General features: G+C 36.0%; 4 protein-coding genes across 8 annotated transcripts; all 4 read left to right on the forward strand.

The window, feature by feature from the left end:
• Positions 1-26: 26 nt before the first annotated feature.
• Positions 27-875, forward strand: LOC140983449 (uncharacterized). Its single transcript, XM_073450514.1, has 3 exons — positions 27-114; positions 207-323; positions 408-875. The coding sequence occupies exons 1-3, from the start codon at positions 76-78 to the stop codon at positions 849-851; spliced, it is 600 nt and encodes a 199-aa protein (XP_073306615.1). The 5' UTR covers positions 27-75; the 3' UTR covers positions 852-875.
• LOC140983448 (uncharacterized) lies at positions 872-2,040 on the forward strand. Its single transcript, XM_073450513.1, has 4 exons — positions 872-1,205; positions 1,289-1,533; positions 1,623-1,826; positions 1,913-2,040. The coding sequence occupies exons 1-4, from the start codon at positions 1,059-1,061 to the stop codon at positions 2,022-2,024; spliced, it is 708 nt and encodes a 235-aa protein (XP_073306614.1). The 5' UTR covers positions 872-1,058; the 3' UTR covers positions 2,025-2,040.
• Positions 2,041-2,106: 66 nt separating this feature from the next.
• LOC140983394 (uncharacterized) lies at positions 2,107-3,134 on the forward strand. Of its 4 annotated transcripts, none has more exons than XM_073450436.1 (5): positions 2,115-2,321; positions 2,408-2,515; positions 2,596-2,665; positions 2,743-2,850; positions 2,972-3,134. In XM_073450436.1, exons 1-5 carry the CDS (start codon positions 2,134-2,136, stop codon positions 3,059-3,061), a joined length of 564 nt encoding a protein of 187 aa, XP_073306537.1. In that variant the 5' UTR covers positions 2,115-2,133; the 3' UTR covers positions 3,062-3,134. The 4 variants fall into 4 exon arrangements, with proteins under 4 accessions (XP_073306540.1, XP_073306539.1, XP_073306537.1 ...); XM_073450437.1 differs by having other exon boundaries at positions 2,124-2,321; positions 2,959-3,134; XM_073450439.1 differs by lacking the exon at positions 2,743-2,850 and having other exon boundaries at positions 2,107-2,321; positions 2,959-3,134.
• An 8,729-nt stretch (positions 3,135-11,863) lies between these two features.
• LOC140983355 (cytokinin dehydrogenase 7-like) lies at positions 11,864-14,768 on the forward strand. 2 transcript variants are annotated; one of them, XM_073450378.1, is made up of 4 exons: positions 11,864-12,839; positions 12,946-13,221; positions 13,928-14,215; positions 14,311-14,537. In XM_073450378.1, exons 1-4 carry the CDS (start codon positions 12,135-12,137, stop codon positions 14,317-14,319), a joined length of 1,278 nt encoding a protein of 425 aa, XP_073306479.1. In that variant the 5' UTR covers positions 11,864-12,134; the 3' UTR covers positions 14,320-14,537. The 2 variants fall into 2 exon arrangements, with proteins under 2 accessions (XP_073306479.1, XP_073306478.1); XM_073450377.1 differs by having other exon boundaries at positions 11,865-12,839; positions 13,953-14,215; positions 14,311-14,768.
• Positions 14,769-21,240: the final 6,472 nt, after the last annotated feature.

Consider the following 21,240-nt stretch of genomic DNA (forward strand, 5'->3'; position numbering starts at 1 on the left):
GGTCAATTTTCAATTAACTAGAAACTACTTGATGAACAAAAGAAGAGAAGAAAGCAAAACATATATCCCCATCGTATGTCTCGCAAAGGATATGCACGTTTCGCCGACGAAATAGTAAGTATTAGAAAGTGAGTTAATTCGAAAAGTTTACTAAATCCATGCTATGTGATTTTTAAATTTGTTGATATCATATATATTGTTTGTAGGCAGATGAGTTATGTGACGATGATGATATAAATCGAGCAATTATGTGGAAGAAAGGACGGGTCAATAAGAAAGGTCAATATGAAGGCGATGAGTTGAAATCGGCAATAGAAAAGATTGTAAGCAAACAAAACATGAAAATGAATAATTTTTACTCATTATAACTGTTTTTAGTAATTATCTTGTTCTTCTGTGCATGACAGGATGGTTATGTGCAACAAAAAATCGAGGGTACATTGCAATTTGAAGAGGGAAAAAATGATATCCTTACGAAAGCACTGGATTCACATGAACATTCTGGTCGTGTGAGAGGTGTTGGAGGTCATATCACTCCAAGCATCTACTTTACTATTGGTAGAGTATGGAAGAGTCCTCTTGGTGATGACCATTTATTCCTTAATCAAACAAAGGAGTTGATGGAGGCGAAGATATTACTCTCAGAACAAGATGCACGCATCGCAGAACAAAATGCACGCATATCAGATCAAGATGCACGCATACAGAGACTTGAAGAGATGTTCAAAAAGGGTGCAAGCAACTTTGACATTGAAGAAAAAGGTAGTTGCTCAGTAAAGTTACATCCCATGAGTGACGATAAATCAAAAAGAGTGTCTCGAACTATGCAACTTCGCATGATGATGACGTGAAAGCCTTGAGCAAAGCTGATTTTTTGCAGGTAGCTGATTATTGCAATTGTCCATGACTTTGATTTGTATCAATTTATAACATGATTATTTGTCTTCTAGGGTAAGCCGGTTGCATTGGCATTGGAATCTAGGAACAATATTGTTGCCTACGGTACAATTGTCCATGTCAATGCGGATGACAAATTATTTCATGGTGTTCCATCGCCCATGAGTTGCATGCACGTATCCATTGATATTGCTGTCGACAAATTAGCACATTTGCCATTTCCAATTCCAAATGAATGTGATACTGTTGGTGATTCTATAGGAACACATGTACCTTGGCCAGCACACTTGGTAGTAATGCAAGATGAGGTAAATGTCAATTTATAGTTAAATTTAACGTATCATAAAGAATTCAATATTGCAGCTAACATGTGTACATTTGCAATGTTTAGAAGCTTGAAAGGAAGAAAAATGTCAACCACAGAATTAACATTGGTTTGTCTTCAAGTGTGCCAAGATCTTTACATCTATTGTATTGTTATTGTAAACGTGCTCTAACCGATGAACAAAATCTATCACTGCTTTTTGATCATGATTTATTTGACGAGGATTACGAACTACTTCTGCACCTTGAAGACATCATTCCTTTCTATAGTTTGGATCCAATATCTGCCAATTGTATAGTTGTGTACATGTGGTAAGTTTTCTTCTTTTGTTTGTTGACCACTTAAGCTGTATAAACTTAATTAATTTAGCATATTCAAATTATTCTGTTGGAAATTGTAGGCATCTGTTTAAAAAAATGAAAATAGATAACAAGACCGACATGTTTAGATTTGTGAATCCACACACGATCCCATACATGCCATATGTGACTAGACTTGACAAAAACAGAAAAATCGAACACTTGAATGAAAGAGCAAGTGTTTTGGCCGAAAGACTGAGTGGTGCATCAACAAATCAACTAGTTTTAGTGCCACATAATGTTGGGTGAGTCAAAATTACAATATCAAATTTAATTCATTTTCTCGACATTTTATTGAATTGTATGCACTAATTATTTGTTTTGTGCGTAGTTACCATTGGATTCTCACTGTCATCGATCCTTACAAGGAGATGGTTTATTTGTTGGATTCACTTAGTCATCGAAACCGTTACGATGACTGGAAATATGTGGTGGATATGTAAGTTAATATTAAATTTTATGTCAAATTTNTACCACTTAAGCTGTATAAACTTAATTAATTTAGCATATTCAAATTATTCTGTTGGAAATTGTAGGCATCTGTTTAAAAAAATGAAAATAGATAACAAGACCGACATGTTTAGATTTGTGAATCCACACACGATCCCATACATGCCATATGTGACTAGACTTGACAAAAACAGAAAAATCGAACACTTGAATGAAAGAGCAAGTGTTTTGGCCGAAAGACTGAGTGGTGCATCAACAAATCAACTAGTTTTAGTGCCACATAATGTTGGGTGAGTCAAAATTACAATATCAAATTTAATTCATTTTCTCGACATTTTATTGAATTGTATGCACTAATTATTTGTTTTGTGCGTAGTTACCATTGGATTCTCACTGTCATCGATCCTTACAAGGAGATGGTTTATTTGTTGGATTCACTTAGTCATCGAAACCGTTACGATGACTGGAAATATGTGGTGGATATGTAAGTTAATATTAAATTTTATGTCAAATTTAATTTAGTGAATAAAACACTCATATGTTGACTGTCACTGATGTATGCAGGAGTGTAAGATTGTTTAATTCAAACAAGGAAAGGAAAGGGAAAAAACAAGCTATATGGGAAGTAGTAAAGGTATGCATGTGTACTTGTCATTAACCAATGTTTATTTCAATTTGTGTATCAATCACTAACAATTTTTTTTAACATAGGGTCCACGGCAACCAGATTCAAAACAATGTGGTTTTTATGTTATGAGATTTATGCGAGAAATGATTGAAAAAAATGCTACCAGTGAGAAGAACTCAATATCTTCAATTGTAATATTCGACATATTCTCAATATTCACAAATAATTGTGTATTTCTCATTTTTCAATGTCTTTATTAATTTGTTTTTTACTAATATTATCAGTGTGTTTGTTAACAGTTCATGAAAACAGAGTACTCTAAAGAAGAAATTGATGAAGTGCGATCCGAGTGGGCGGAATGCATACAAGATTATATTTACGACTAAGTATGCAAAGTATTGATGAAGTGTTTTGTGTTATGAATAGGTATGCAAAGTCTTGAACTGTATATTTGGTAACAATTCTAGGTACGTTGACGAAATAGAGCTTGACGAAGCAGTGCTTGTCAATATTAGTTTCACATTACTTCTAGCTTCGTAGAACATAAATGTTATATGTTTGTGAATTGATGTTATGACTTTGTTTCGAGTACATAAATGTTGTTTGTGTTGTTTGAAAATTTTTGGGATGTCTTATATATGGGGAGATCATGCCGAAATTTCTATTTTCTTGGGTATATACTAGTTATGACTTTATTTTGCATATATAACTGTTGTTTGTGTACTCTTAATAATGTCAATATTGTTTGGATACTATCAAAGCTAGGCTGCAAAATTGATCCATTAACTAATTCGATACGTTGATATTGTGGGACTCTACTGCCACATTGTTATTTTCGATTGTTATTTTTGGTTTAATTATTATTATATATATTGTAAAATAAAAAAAATTTAATACAATAATTTTTAACTAATGAAAAAAATTATTAAAGACAACAGTTTTGAATTCTAGTGCAGAAAATTTAAAGACAACGGTTTTAAATTGTTGTAGATTCAACAAAACACTATGGTTTTTAGGCGTTGCAAAACTACTGTTGTTGTTATAAAAAAACAACGCTCCCAAAAGTTGAGAAACCGTGGTCGTTGATATATTATGGAGACGGGTTAAAACTGTTGCAAAACTATTGTCAATCGTGTTAAAAGACATCGGTCTTTAAACGTCGCGAAACTGTTGTCGTTGTTATTAAATAACAACGGTTTAAAACTGTTGCGGAACTGTTGTGGTTGGTGTTAAAATACAACGGTTTAAAACCGTCGTAAAACCGTTGTCGTTGGTAGTAAAAGACAACGGTTTAAAACCGTTGTCGTTGAAGGCACTTTCAACAACACCCTCAGTTACAACAGTTTTAAATGGCCTACGACAACGGATAAAATCCGTTGTCGTATTGCGTTTTTGTAGTAGTGATTTTGGGCAACGAGATATTCTTCTTCAGCTGTTAAAGTGGCTATTGATGTCTACTTATTGCTGAACCAAGAGATCTGCCTATTTCCAAGAAATTGACATGAAATCATTGTCGTAAAATATTGAAAGATCCTGACTAGAACCTGAGGATCATCGTGAACATTTCATTCGTTCTCTTAATAAAAGTTGTGTTTTAATAAGTTTAGAAGTTATAATACAAGTAGTAGTGGATTATGCATCATATCGAACAATCTTTTCACCATATTAGGCGTTATATTCATTATAAATATCATATAAATGAGTTTTAATAGTAAACAAAATCAATGAGGTATTAGGAACATTTTCCGTAATAGGGTCTAAAGATTCATAATATAATGTTAAAATTTATTGTAAATCATCTAATTCAAGTAAGGGATCTAAAACAAAAGCACATAAAAATATTTCAGGAATTTGTAATAAATATTTTTCTCATTTTTCTTTCATGACATAAATACATTGAATTAAAGCATCTTCATTAGATTTAATATGTTCAGTAAAAATACATGCAATGTTGCAAATATATATTAAAACTAAATAAGAAGTAGGATAATAAACTGAAACGTCCACTGCTTTCAACTTTAAAATCTTATTAATTTTTTTAATTATAAAATTCGAAACTTGTAATTTAATACTCAACATTTCCAAAATCCAAAAATTAATCTAACATTTAAAATCTCAAGTTCATAAAATCCATAAATCCTCAATTAACAAAAATCATACGACAACCATTAATATGATCAAAAATACACTTTAAATTAAAGCATAAAAATCTATAAATAAACCATTCTCAAAATATTTATTTAAAAAATTTAACTATCAAGCTAATGTGAAAAATAAATGTCCCTCAGGAGTGTACTGCCGGATCCGATCCACTCAATCGTCAGCGCCTCCCTCAAAATCATCATCGCCTGCAACCATCCAAACCTAATGAGTCTAATGACTCAGCACGTTCTAACCATATATAACAAATAATACATATACAGGCACATGCATTAAAATCATACTTTTATTTAAAATAAACTTGTAATCATAAATAAATCATAAATCGTCAAATCGTAAAGCTGTCAATCCTTTATCATTTTGGGTGAAGTTTGATCTTTGAAAGTGACTAGCATTTATCATCTGGTCGACTGATCAGTCTTAGCTCATCATTGCGCATGGGAACGAGCACTAGGCATCGACGTAAAATGGAAATACGATCGTTGGGCTCCCTTTGGGCTTTCTCCCGTAATCAGGCTCCCTCTGGGGCCTTCTCCCTCGTGATATTCCCAAAAATCATATATCATATTTTTTTGTCATAGTCAATTCACATCTTTCAAAATATTTTTCTTTTTCTTTTTAATTATAAAATATCGTGTTCTTTCCACATTCGAAAAATAGCATTTTAAAATTAAAAATTGCACAAATTTATCATAAATCATAAAATTCCATATTTTCATCATAAACATTTTAAAATATTATTTATCATGTATTATGATTCTTCGGGCACTGCCAAGCCTTTCGTAATACCCGAGACGCAAAATGACCATTTTACCCTTGGAATCTAAAATTCCAGATTTTGATTTTTTCTTACTTTTATTGACTCGAGCCTATCCCAAATCATCATATAAGCTTAAATTTGTCCTCTAGTATTTTTCTTAGACGTAATCTTGATCATTTCGATTTAATAACTTAATGACTAAACCATGAAGCGTTTTTAACCCGAATAAATTCAAAACTTAATATTTCCTTCCCAAATTTTAAACAAAAACTTTTCATATCTAAACTTAGCATAACACCTTAAAATACACCCATAAATATTTCTTAGACGTAAACTTAAGCCCTCGACTAATTTCCCAATTCGTCTTTAAAACTTAGACGTACCTCCCGGTTTTAACCCGAATGGACTCAAAACTTAACCAAACTTGAACCATGACTTATTAACACATAACTAACCCTTTTTCATCCCAAACCAAGCCAATTAAAACCCATAGAACAGCTTAAACGGCTACTGAAAATTCTGCACTCTTTTTTGCACTCTTTTTCAGACACCCTAGCTTGAACCAATCATATGCCCCTTCGTTCCTAGGCCTCTACTGACCCATCCAGCCCTTAGCTCACCCTGCTGGGACCCTAACTAAACCCCTTAGAGTTTACTGGACCAGCCATACATCCCTTGCATGCTAGAGCCCTCAAACCCGTGCAACCTTGGACTCACACTACCAACCTTCACCCTACAGCCATTCCTCCTTGCACCAGCCTTCTCTCAAGAGATCTAGGACCATGACTAGAACCCTATTAGGACCCCTAGATGTGACCCTACAGCAGCACACAGCCGTGCCCTCCTAGAACCCAAGTTCGAAACCCTAGTCCCATAAAACTCAAATTTTCGTTCATACTATTTCCCTATCTTTTTCAGCCCTTAAACATGCATCTATGGACCCTTAAACATGTGGAAAAACGTCCTTTCTCATAGCCCTGCCATGGCAGCCCCTTTGTGCATCATAACCATGAATTTAGAAACACAAAAACTCAAATTTTGTTCATGTTATGCCATAAAAACAAAAATAAAAAGAGGATTTCATATTTTTCATGAAAACATGATTAAACACACATAATATGATTTGAATGGTGCAAAAAGAAAGTTTAAAAACGTGTCTTTGCGATTAAAACCGAAATACGAATATCGTAGTGGTGGAACGTCGGTGACGAACGGAGGACGATTTCTATTTTTTCTACCCTTTTCTTGTCAAAACCCCACCAAAAACCCACCTTGGTATACAAGCGAGTCAAGTGATCGTTGTTGGGAGGAAGAACGAGGAAGAAAGTCGACGAGCGAAGGAGAAAAAAAATCGAAATCTTCCCCCTTGACAATCCTCATAGTTTTGGCCGTTTGTTTTTTCGCTTTGAGTTTACGTGAATTTGTGTGTGTGTGTATGTTTCGGTGAGTGTGTAGGTGTTTAGGTGTGTGTGTAGGACTAGGATTCTTATTTATTTATTATGTTCTTTTAAAAAAATAACTAATAAAAAGTTTCTTTAATCACTTAATTAATAAGCTTAATCAACTCTAATTTTTAGTTAATAAATTAGGCCCATTAAGATTAATAAAATCATTATGCTTAAATTAAAAGATTTAAAAATACTTATTTTCAAAAAAAATCTCTTATAAAATACATAAAATTATTTGCTTCTACTAATTAATTTAAACTTGACCTTAAAATACAATAATTCTTAAAATATTTAAAATAAATATTTTCTCAACTAAAAATAAAAATTTAGTTTTTAAATCTTTAACACATTAATCGTCTTCGGTCCTCCGTTCCGACCAACCATCGAATTTCGTATGAAAATCTTTAAATCATGAAATCAAACAAAATTACACAATTAATCATTTATTCACTCAAAATATATCATTCATGCATCAAAAATCATTTAATTAAAATATTTTAGCAATTCAGTAATCTTCATGCTGGCGTTACATAAACATCAGAAATTGGTCATTGACATTATTAAAAACCTTTAAAATTTCACAAATACCTAGCGCATATGTTTCATTGATTTAAAAACAAATAAATATCACAAGCTTGAACATGTTAATGAAAAACATATAAAATAAATCTTTATATTCAAAGATGAAAGTAACATTTTATATATTGAATTCCATTGAGTTGGAACGTCATGTTCAAACCGTTTAGGTCTCATATCATTTGTTTTACAAATTTTTTCATTATTTCATAACTTGGGAATGTGTCCATAATAATGAATTGTGTTTCTAATTGGTTGAATATGTGATGCTAAATTTGTTATTATATCTCGAACACACAAATTTAAAATATGACATGTGCGCCTAATATGAAAAAATTTACCATCTGTGATGGTTTAATATTTCAATAAGCTCGGTAATACTATAAGTATTTGCACTAGTATTAAAAAAATAAGTTGAAAAAAAACTTAATAAGTTAGACCATATTATTCTAAAATAGCAAATTTAAGTTAAGAAATATTTTGTGTAGTATGTGTTTAGTTAAAATATCTACATGTAAGCAATCTATTTTGAATGTTTCAAGAATTATCAATCCAATGACATGTAATACATATATATGAACTGTTGGAATATTTTATGTTCGCAATCTTGATTTTGATGTTAAAAAAACTTGTTATTGTGTTTCTAACATATTTACTCAAGTGTGAAGTTATTAACACAAGAAAGAAACTGAAACTGAGTTTAGCCAAACTGAATTTCTGGCGAGTTTTGGTTTTTGATTATATCTCTCAGTTGGATGATTCAAATGACAATCTGCCAACTTCACTGATCAGAAAACTCAATATGGAACAAGTCGTATTTCACGTCAGTTGGGAAAAATCGAATGGTATCTAGGTCAAACCGGTTGCTGAATTATCGAACTGATTGTACAAAAACAACAATCAGTTAGATATGAGCAGCTACGGTGTTTTGGCCATATCTCTCAACTCGCTTATTGGAGTGAAGTGATTCATTATGTGTTGGAAAGATAAGGCGATGAACTACAAATCATCTTCAGAAGTAAAAGTCTGAATCGAAGCTTAAGATGCTGATAAATGGTGATGAAACTACTAGTTTTGCATAGCATACCAGTTGAGCTGCGGTTGAGATGCTGACCAGATTGAACTGCTGATCAGTGTGAACCGCTGACCAGTTCAACCGCTAACCAGTTTCAACCACTAAACATTTTTCAACCGCTGAACGAGCAGTTTAAGCCCGAGAAAATGTCTAGGAAGGTGAATTTGACCGTTGCGATTTCAGAAACATTACAGAAACTTTCCAAACGATCATATTCTTGTGTCTAACGTATATATCATTGTTGGGGCATATAAATACAACATCTTGTAGATCAAACAAGACTTTTGAAGGGGATTCACAACATGGGCAGCTAACATGAAGAAATAAGCAATTTGAGAGCACAAGCTCTTGTGTGAGGATACATTTGTGATATATACTATAAAGGATAAATTCCTCACACACAATCACTCACACATATACAAGAGAGTTGAATTTCAAATTTTAGTTGAGTGAATCTTCACAAAAAGACATTAAAGATTGTGTTTGTAGTCTTGACATAAGATACGTTAAACATTATGTGGATTGTAAGGTTGCGGCCTACAATCAAGAGTGTGCTAGGAGTTTCAACTAGGCAAGAGATAAGTCCTAAGTTGAAATGGGTTTGTACAAAGTATTGTATAAATCAAAGTCTTCTAGTGGATCCTTCCCAAGGGCAAGAAGGGGTGACATATGAGTTGTTAATCTCCGAACATCCATAAATGAATTCGTGTCTATTTATTTATTGCATTTACTTATCATTTTCATTGATTTTAAAGATGCATTGTTGAAACATTTTATGTGTTCTTTAAATACCAAAATAATATTGCATACCAAGTGTTTGATAAAATGATTCAAAAAAATATTTTTAATCATTTAACTTGCATATATTTTTAAATGCTTTACAAAAATATTTAATCGGTTTCTACCAAGGATTATTTTGACTGTATTCCGCTTGGATTGAAAACCAAACTCGGTTTAATTCATTGGTGTTAAATATTTCAAGAACCGAGTTATTGTAGCTCAACCAAGATCTCCCTAATCGATCTTGTCGTGAACAGCTTTGTCAATGATCATTCCAAATATCGGAACACAAAAAAACTTTATTATTTAAACTAAAAAATTCTTTAATTAATTCTTTTTTATCAACGACTAATTTATTAAGTATGTATTTGAAAGTATTTCATGGGATACATCTATCAGAAGGATTTGCACTTGTAAAAATCAATTTTCAAAAGATATTTTATCACTAAAACTAAAAGAAAGTCGTTCAATCGCACAAATTTTATCTTTTTCTTCCCTAAATTTAGTTTCGTCAAATTTAAAAATTTGATAATCATTACCCGATTGAGAATAAAATGTCTGAATTTGATTTTGAGAACTAACAATACCAATTTTCATGAAACGATTTTTCTCAATGTGCCGCATCAAAGTTCCATAACTATCTCTTTATTGAAATTTGTAAATTTTCGAACAATATTTGCATTTGGCTTGCATATCACCATTGAAAAGTGCCACTTTTTTAAAAAAATTTGGTGGATATATCGGATGTCGGGCGAGCCACCGCTCAAGTTTTACTTTTAGGCGCCATCGGATTGCTCATAATTTCTTGAATTTGATGATGACGTAATTGTTGAGCCTCTAGTTCACGTTCTTAATGTTCCTCGTCATGATTTGGGGTCAAACTCGTTGACCACATGTCGATTCCGGTTGGAGTTCGGGGGTTGACCCGATCTTAGCCAGGTCTAGACCGAGGACAAATTAAACCCAAAAGCCAGGAGTGATAGGACTTGGAGTGGTAACTCTCATACTTAAGCAAGCACTATTAGGGTTTTATATCATTAGTTTAATAATTATTCAATGATTGAAATACAAAAATAATAAAAAGGGAAAAAAACAAAATGTTAAATCTAATCAGTCGTAAACTAATGAGTCCAATTCAACATCGATGCGTACATGACGGGGCTTTTGTTGTTTCCTCCTATGGGGTCTCACTCCCAAAATCGACACATTTATTTTTTATATATTAAAAAAAAGGATACATACTTTATTCTATTTTGTTTTTTATTGAAGTTTTTTCGCCATATGGGATGTTTGTGGTTAGTAACAGTACAATTTGCATTCGTCTGTTTCATCAATCAATTAAATATATCTAAATTCTCTCTTCCTTCAAATCTATGCTTTGATTTCATGTTTGTTCTATTTGTGTAGTTTTATTATTCCTTAGCAGTGAGGTGATACATAGACAATAGATCTTGAGACTTGGGTCAAGCAAGGAAAAGGGATTTGTAATTATTCTCACCGTCCAAGTTTACAAATATTTTCGCATACATTAAGAAAATAGTAGATCTCTTGTTAGACGGTCTCACGAATCTTTATCTGTGAGACGGTCAACCCTATCGATATTTACAATAAACAGTAATACTTTTACCATAAAAAATAATATTTTTTTCATGGATAACCCAAATAAGAGATCCGTCTCACAAAATATGATCCGTGAGACCATCTCACACAAGTTTTTGCCTTAAGAAAATTGTTGAGAAAAAGAAGAAATTTGTTTTGTTTTACCTTTGTTTAATGAGTAATAATTTGATAGGTAATTTGTTTAGTGAATAGGCTACATTGGTAAAATAATACTATATAAAGTATTTGGAGTTGGAGGTGAGGAAATTAAAAAAAAGAAAAAGAAAAACAAATAATTTATTTATATAGTATAAACACAAAAATTTTTGTGAGACGGTCTCACGGATCAATTTCGTGGGTCGAATCTCTTATTTGGGTCATCAATGAAAAAATATTACTTTTTATGGTAAGAATATTAATTTTTATTGTAAATATCAGTGGAGTTGACCCGTCTCACAGATAAAAATTCGTGAGACTGTTGACAAGAGACTTACTCTAATATAAATGATAGATCTTGAGGCTTGATCTTTAAATTCCAGTCACATGGAATATTTCGAAGAAAAAAAATAAACGATTTTTTTATTAAAAAAATTTAGAATGTAAGCGAGAGATTTTTTTTTTTTTTTTGGAAAACATAATACATTATATTTTTAAACTTCATAAAAGCAATATATAAACTAAAATTATAATTCCAAAAATATAGCCAAATACAGACCTTTCCATCCAATTCATTATTCATAAATAAAAACAAACATTTTTTGGATTAAAAATATGTAATAATAATAAGGAAGGAAGTGGCAGACAGATGCAACTGATTGGATAACAGCGTCAACAACATATTGAAAGCTTTTTTCCCTCTTTTGTCAAATTCAATTCCAATTTCCACCATAACCAAATCCTTCTTCGCTTTTATAAAAGCCCCACTAAATCCCCCCTCCTCGTCGATCTTCCCACTACATTTACTGTAGATTTCGCCATTAATACTCCAAGATTGCGTTTCTTCATATTATATCTATCTATCTTGTTGATTTCCATCTTTGTTTCTTTCATCTTCTTCTTGATTTTTCTTGGTTCACCATGATAGCGTACATAGAGCGCTTCGTGCACGGTAACGACGTGGAATCCATGCCGGAGCTGGATAGTACCGAAGAAGACGGCGCTGGGTTACTTCCTCTCTTCAAAGGCCTGGAGCTTCAGGGCACGGTCGACTTCGACACCGCTGCCGGCGGCAAAGATTTCGGCGGCTTGCAATCTTCCAAGCCTTTAGCCATGATTCGCCCCGCCTCCGTCGATGACGTCGCGAGGGTTATAAAACTAGCGTCACGATCATCACACCTCACCGTCGCTGCTCAGGGTAACCGCCACTCCATCAACGGGCAGGCCATGGCCCATCAAGGTCTGGCAATCGACATGAAGACGTTGGAACCCAGAATCCAAGTCGACCCTTCGGGGGCGCATGTCGACGTCAGCGGCGGTGCATTGTGGGAGGAGGTGCTGAAACGCTGTGTTTCGGACCACGGATTGGCCCCCCGGTCGTGGACTGATTACCTCGATTTGACGGTGGGCGGGACGCTGTCGAACGCCGGCGTGAGTGGGCAGGCGTTCCGTTACGGACCCCAAACGGAAAATGTAACAGAATTGGAGGTTGTAACTGGAAATGGCGACGTGTTTGTCTGCTCGCCGAAACAGAATTCAGAACTCTTCTTCAGTGTACTCGGGGGACTCGGACAATTCGGAATCATCACTCGGGCTAGAATCTTGCTTCAGCCTTCCCCGGATATGGTATTTATTTACAATTAAAATTCCGAGCTTACACTGTAAAAAAATCTCATCTAAAATTCGTTTCGAGCTGGGATTCAATGTTTTCTTTCTTTTTTTGGGGTAAAAGGTGAGATGGATAAGGCTGGTGTACAGCGAGTTTAGCGATTTCACCGCTGATGCTGAGTTCCTGGTGAGCGGGGGGGCAAATGACTCGTTCGATTACGTCGAAGGATTCACATTTGTCAACAGCGAGGACCCGGTTAACGGGTGGCCTTCGGCGCAGTTGCATCCGGATCATCCGTTCGACCGGACCCATGTCCCGCCAACCGACGGCCCGGTTCTGTATTGCCTCGAGTTGGCCTTGCATTACAGTAATCACCACCGGCGCTCTGCTGTTGACAAGGTAAGAAATATGGTATTATAATTGGAGCCATCCTTTTCGTTACATTATTATTATTAATTTCTTGTCAATTTAAAAGATTTGATTTATTCTATAACAAATCTCACAACAGTAAATTTAACATTGGGACTATGTAAGAATTGCTTTAGTTTCGGCCTAGGTATCTGTTCAGAGGGACCCATATCGATAAATATATTTATAGTTTTTGAAAAACGGGTTGATAAATTAATGAAATAGGGGTGACGACCGGCGAGGCAATAATGGGTGGCCTTCCTTTGTGGTTAAAAGAAGTCAACTAGATATTACACGTGTAATTTGAATGACGTAGCTAGGTGGGCGGCGGAGGACTCCCTCCGCTGCGGCGGAGAGAGTGCGGTGGCGTAGTGTATCTTCCATTAGATTTTGTGTGCACAGAGTAATTGTTTTTGAAGTGACATGGAGTTAGCCCACCCCTGTTACAGTAAAGCTTAAATCCACCCCACCCAAGATTGTCTTTTTGCTCTTCATCGTGTAGATTTATGGTCCCCTCCCTACCTCGTTGCCGCTTAATTCTTCCAATATTTGATTCGACGTACCTAGCTAGCTAGTGTTATAAATGAATGCTACAGTGATACTTAGCAAATAGAATTATTAAAAGTATAAAATACATATATATTGGAACAAATGAAATAAATGACGAAGAAGAATATTCTGAGGATATATAGTTCAGTTTGTGTTTGTGGCCGGGCCTGCAGAGGGTGGAGAGAATGGCGGGAGCGCTGAGATATTGCAGAGGATCGAGGGTGGAAGCGGAGGTGAGCTACGTGGAATTTTTGTTGCGAGTGAAACGGGCGGAGGAAGAGGCCAAAGCCAATGGTATGTGGGACGGCCCACACGCATGGCTCAATCTTTTCGTGTCCAAAGCGCACATAGCCCATTTCGATGCTGTTGTTTTCAAGAATATTTTGAAGCATGGCATCGGTGGCCCTATGCTTCTTTATCCTCTGCTACGGTCCAAGTGAGTAATTTCTAAACTTGTAACTTACCACCAATTCTATTACAGCCACAGTGACAGGGCCAATTTAATTTATTTGGACTCCCTTGTTTTTTTAGGTGGGATAGTCGTAAATCCGTGGTTTTACCGACGGAGGGGGAAATATTTTATTTAGTTGCATTGCTACGTTTCTCGTTTCCATACCCAAAAGGGTTGCTGTCGGTAGATGAAATGATATCACAAAATCAAGAAATAGTTGAGATTTGCAAGCGGAAGGGATTCGATTTCAAGTTGTACCTTCCATACTACGGTGATAACAAGGAGGCGTGGAGGCAGCATTTTGGAAATCAATGGACGAGGTTCCAGCAAAGGAAGGCCATCTTCGATCCAAGAGCCATTCTTGCTCCTGGGCTCAAGATTTTTTCAAGAAATTGGCAACCACCCTCGTGATGCTTTACTTGTTCTACTGTATTAATTTCTTTTGTTTGTAATTCTTATATATTTCATGAAGAATTTGTAAATGTGATGTTGAAGAAATTTTGATTTATTTCAATAATGATCTTCACCCAACATAATAGCTTGTTGATTCCCAAGAACTGATATATCCAGCACAAAATATATCGATAACTAATATATTAAAAATGGATATTCAGAAATTAAGCTTTTGTCATCGTAGATTTTGGGACTTCTTTTTATTCAGAGTGGGTTGCATTGTTATTATTATTTTTTGGTGAAAGGAGTACTAAAGTATAAGTAAGTCTATTGTGAGATGGTTTCACGAATTTTTATCTGTGAGATGGGTCAACCCTACCGATATTCACAATAAAAAATAATACTCTTAGCATAAAAAAGTAATATTTTTCATGGAGGACCCAAATAAGAGATTCGACCCACGAAATTGATCCGTGAGACCGTCTCATAAAAATTTTTGTGATAAAGTATACTATATTATCCATTACTCAAGGAGTAAGTCTCTTGTGAGACGTTCTCACGAATTTTTATGTGTGAGACGAATCAATCCTACCGATATTCACAATAAAAAGTAATATTCTTAGCATAAAAATTAATATTTTTTCACGGATGACCCAAATAAGATATCTGTCTCACAAAATACGACCCATGAGACCGTCTCACACAAGTTTTTATCTTAATCAAGAGTCGAACTAGTGTTTAAATCTCCTCACGTAGCGATAGCATCGACTTTTTTTTAAAAAATCTTTTTTCCCTCTATTAAGATTAAAATATCCCAATAATCTTCTATTCCTAGAATATGTATATTATGTATATATATATCTCTGAATTGTAGCCATAATATTAGCACTGAATTGTAGCCATAATATTAGCCATAATTTTGGTCTGTAAGATTATATATATTACCTACGGGTGAATGAATAAAAGCAAGGAATACCATTTCTATCATGGTATCAGAGCCCTAGCAGCCTAGCAAGCTCTTACCAACTTTTTTTTTTTTTTTTTCGATTTCTTCAGCCATCATAATCAGCCTCTTTCTCCGATTCTTCTCATCAGGGCCGACGATGGCAAAATCGCTCCCAACTCTCCCTATTATCTTGGGTCTGGAGATCAACCTGGAAATATGATCACCCACGTGATCCTCTCTACTGAAAATTATATTGCCTGGGCTCGTGCAATTAAGCTGTATTTGAAAGCTCGTCGAAAGTTTGCGTTTATTGATGGGACAATCACCAAACCGACGGAGAAGAAGAAACAACTCGATTGTGACACTTCCAATTCTATGCTTGTTTCATGGATCACGCGGACTCTTGATCCGAAATTGGCCGCCTCCATTCCTTTTCATGATGAAGCAAAACGCCTTTGGGACTATCTCGAGAAGCGTTTTTGCGTGGCCAACGGTCCTCGTCTTCAACAATTGAGGGCCGATATCACCAACTGTAGGCTAAATTCGAATATGTCTATTGATGATTATTATACTCGTTTGATGGGATTGTATGATGAATTGGATCGTCTCGAGCCTCTCCATGCGTGCGAATGTGGTAATTGTACCTGTGATGTTGCTGGTCGATTCGCTGCGGATCGGGAGGAGGAGAAACTCCATCAATTTCTCATTGGCATTAACGATGAGTTATATGCAACGGTACGCTCTAATTTGTTGTCCACCTCTCCTTTACCTGATCTCGATCGTGTGTATCAAGCATGCCTACAGGAAGAAAAGTCTCGGGGTATTGCTCGAGATAGAGCGTACAAGGAGGAAATCCATGCGTTTTCTCTCCAAACTGCACAACCCAAGGCTCGTTTTACCCGTCTTGATAAATCCAAAGTGTATTGCTCTGCTTGCAAGCGACCGGGTCATGATAACGATTCTTGTTTCAACATTCATGGATATCCGGATTGGTGGGAAGATCGGAACCGTGGAGTCCAAGGCCGTGCACGGCCCAACGCACAACCACCTCTTGCGGCTCCTCCAAATGCTCCTCGTGGTCGACCCAAAGCCGCGGCTGCCATGGTCGTGACTTCCAATGATGTGGCAGGTGGGGGGAGCGATTCAGTTTAGCCATCTCATGAGTCTCCTGGCCTTTCTATGCATGATTTAAAACCGGAACAGGTTCAGATTTTATTAAATATGATAAATAATCACCAGCATGATCAGATGATGGGTGAGCTCTCTTCCTTTTCCTGGATTATTGATACTGGTGCTTCTCACCTTGTTACTGGCACTGAATCATGTTTGACAGAAACTCATCATATTCCGCAATGTTCTGTTGGGTTACCTAACGGCGCGCATGCCATTGCTACTAAGGCTGGCCGCGTTTTGTTGACTGATGAGTTGATACTTGAGAATGTTTTATTTGTACCACAGTTCCATTTCAACTTAATCTCGGTGTCACAACTAACTTATTATTCTAAATGTCTTTTACAATTCACTGCTTCTTTATGTGCTATACAGGACCTACGCTCGGGGAGTGTGATTGGAGCCGGTGAACGTAAGGATGGACTCTATTATTTTCGGCGGATTCCTACAGTGTGTGTGGTAACGGTTCCAGAGATTTCGGATTTTGAGTTGTGGCATCGTCGTCTGGGGCATCCGTCAGATAGAGTAGTCAAGTTAGTTCCGGCTATTTCTTCCAGTACATCTAGAAAGAAATTGAATAAAGCATGTGATGTTTGTCCTCAAGCAAAACATAAACGTGATAGTTTCCCTGTTAGTGATAGTAAAGCCAGCCGAATTTTTGAACTCATTCACTGTGATTTATGGGGCCCAAACACTATACCCTCTTCATGTGGAGCAAATTATTTTTTGACTTTGGTGGATGATTTTTCAAGAGCTGTATGGGTTTATTTATTGCGTTCAAAAACACAAGTTTATCAAGTTTTTTGTTCGTTTCTTTCTATGATTGCCCGCCAGTTTGAAACACACGTCAAATTAATACGGAGCGACAATGGTACGGAGTTTAAATGTATGTTGGATTATTTGATACACATGGCATTATTTTTCAAACCTCTTGCGTTGGGACTCCTCAGCAAAATGGTCGTGTGGAACGCAAACATCAACATATTCTTAATGTGGGTCGTGCTTTGATGTTTCAAGGCAATCTTCCTATTACCTTTTGGGGGGAATGTGTGCTTGGTGCGTTGTATCTCATTAACAGAACTCCGTCTGGCTTGCTCCAAAATAAAACTCCTTTTGAAATTCTCTTTGGCAAGGCACCTGATTTTAATGAACTTAAGGTTTTTGGTTGTTTAGCCTTTGCACACAATCAAAAGGCCAAAGGCAATAAATTTGCTCCTCGAAGTAGGAAGTGTATTTTTATTGGTTATCCACATGGGAAGAAAGGGTGGAAATTGTATGACATTCAGACAGGTGACATCTTTGTTTCCAGAGATGTAAAGTTTCATGAAAATGAATTTCCCTACCAGACTGTCTCTACTTCTCAAGTGCCCGCCTCTTCCTCGCCGCCGCCTGATTCTAATGTGGGGATTGATGTTGATCTTTTGGATGACTTGGAGTCTGTTTTGGTTGATGACCCCGCAGCCCCTGCGATTGGGACTGATACTGTATTGGAACCCACATTGCCTCCCGTGCCCCCTGTACTTTCTTCTTCTCCTGCATGTGCCGATGCCTTGGGGCGCGGGTTGCGGGATAAGCGTCCCTCTGTTCTTCTTCGTGACTTTGTTACCCACACTGTTCAAACTTCGAGTCCATCTGAGCGTTCACCGTCCTCTACTAGCTCCTCAGGTACTTCTTATCCTATAGCACATTATGTGAATTGTAATAAGTTTTCTCCACGACACCGTGCTTTCCTTGCAGCTATCACTGATGGCATTGAGCCTCGTTCTTTTAAAGAAGCTATGCAACATGAAGGTTGGCGCGAGGCTATGCAGAAAGAAATTGCTGCTTTAGAATCTAATGGCACTTGGGAAATGACAGTTTTGCCTCCTCATAAAAAGGCTCTTGGTTCTAAATGGGTATACAAAATTAAATACCATGCAGATGGGCAAATAGAGCGTCTTAAGGCACGTCTGGTTGTTTTCGGCAATCGTCAAGTTGAGGGGGTTGATTATAACGAAACTTTTGCTCCAGTTGCGAAAATGGTCACTGTTCGTGCCTTCTTAGCAGTTGCAGCGGTCAAGAATTGGGCTTTGCATCAGATGGATGTTCATAATACGTTTCTGCATGGTGATCTTGATGAAGAANTCATTTCTGGTAATGATGCTTCCGCTATTGACCATTTCAAGGCATATTTGCATGAGTGTTTCCATATGAAAGATTTGGGTGTCCTAAAGTATTTTCTTGGTATTGAGGTTGCCCGTAATTCAGAGGGCATCTTCTTGTGTCAACGAAAATACACTCTTGATATTATTGCTGAAACTGGCTTATTGGGGTCACGTCCCGTTGGCTTTCCCATTGAGCAGCATCACACATTGGCTCTCGCCAAAGGCCCTTCGCTCGCTGATCCTGACAGGTATAGACGACTTGTGGGTCGTCTCATTTACTTATCCTCCACCCGTCCTGACTTGGTCTATTCAGTTCATATCTTGGCTCAATTTATGCAACACCCTCGTCAGGATCATTGGGATGCGGCGCTCCGTACGGTCCGTTACTTAAAAGGGTGTCCGGGTCAAGGCATTCTCCTTCGCACCGATTGTGAGTTATCTCTAACAGGTTGGTGTGATTCAGATTGGGCTACGTGTCCTTTGACTAGACGGTCTCTTACTGGTTGGATAGTGTTTCTCGGGTCTTCTCCGATTTCTTGGAAAACCAAGAAACAACATACGGTGTCCCGGTCTTCTGCAGAAGCCGAGTATCGCTCCATGGCCGCAGGCACTTCAGAGTTGGAATGGCTCAAAGCTTTGCTTTCAAGTTTGGGTGTCACACATTCGCCAGCCATGCGCTTATACTGTGATAGTCAGTCGGCACTCTACATTGCTCAAAATCCTGTCTTTCATGAGCGTACAAAGCATATTGAAGTTGATTGTCATTATGTACGTGATGCTATCCGCGACGGTATTATTTCAACGTATCATGTGTCTACTGAGGATCAGCTTGCCGACATATTCACCAAGTCTCTTGGCAAGCGCCAGTTCTTGTATTTACTTGGCAAGTTGGGCATTTGTGATCTTCATGCTCAAACTTGAGGGGAGGTATTAAGATTAAAATATCCCAATAATCTTCTATTCCTATAATATGTATATTATGTATATATATATCTCTGAATTGTAGTCATAATATTAGCACTGAATTGTGGCCATAATATTAGCCATAATTTTGGTATGTAAGATTATATATATTACCCGGGTGAATGAATAAAAGCAAGGAATACCATTTCTATCACCCTCTTTTCCCTTTCGCTTTCTCGTTAAAAGGAGAGAAAAGTTTGAACAGAATGATGCGAAATAAAAAGGGGGATTTTTTAAATTTATTTATACATATTTTGCGCGAAGGAAAACAATGATAAGATCATGATTTCTTGTAAAATGTACCTTCAATAAAAATGAATATATGTTGAATAAATCAATTTTGTCGTTTATTGGTATCCGTGATATGAACAAATTACGTCGCGGGTCACTGTGCCATGCATACATTCACACGTTGCTTTTGACATTTCAAGTTGATTGGGATTATTTAGATCGAGTAGGTCTTGTGAGACGGTCTCACAAATATTTATCTGTGAGACGGATCAACTCTACCGATATTCACAATAAAAAGTAATACTCTTAACATAAAAAGTAAAACTTTTTCATTGATGACCCAAATAAGATATCCGTCTCACAAAATACGATCTGTGAGACCGTCTCACACAAGTTTTTGTCTTGGACTAATTACTTGACTTCAAGTTTAATTCATGTAGTTTTTTTAAAAAATATACATAAAAAATATACCGAATGCTTTATTTTTAGTGAAAATATTATGTTTGACTTGGAAATTAATTTAAAATTTTAAAATATATTTGATGTCACAAATCCATCACGACACTCATCAACTCGGTCATATTGTGTCACATTTTTTTTAATCAAAAAATAATATTTTATTTAAGAACAATACGATGGAAGCCTATAACGATTAAGAATTTTAAAATAAATTTTACGGGATTAAATTTTATTTATGAAATGACCACTATACCATTTTATTGGCCTAAAATCTGCCGAAATTCAATCAACATGTACCAATTTAGACAGTTGACAAAAACTCGTGTAAAAATTTATCATTTATCCAATATTCGTGTATAATTTATTCTTTAGTTTTTACTCCTAAATCAAACGGCATGTCTGGAGACTACAATCAAACATCAAATAATGTATATGTACACTTATATAAATAACGATGAGTTGATATTCATCTATCGAATATGTATGTTTTATATGTTTCATCGTAATCAGACGTATATTTCATCGACAAATGTTATTAAAATAGAAGAGAGAAAGCTCGAGATTGGTCCAGGTAGCGGCTAGATTGTATTGTAGCGAGAATCAATTGAAAGGTGAAAAGAGTGGAAAATGGGGGAGATTGGTGCCCACTTGATATTCTCCTTTACAACTGTACTTTTTGTATAATAATGGGGTTCGCCAAAATC

The sequence above is a fragment of the Primulina huaijiensis genome, chromosome 8 (assembly GCF_012295235.1).
Source record: "Primulina huaijiensis isolate GDHJ02 chromosome 8, ASM1229523v2, whole genome shotgun sequence".
NCBI classification, from domain to species: Eukaryota; Viridiplantae; Streptophyta; class Magnoliopsida; order Lamiales; family Gesneriaceae; genus Primulina; species Primulina huaijiensis.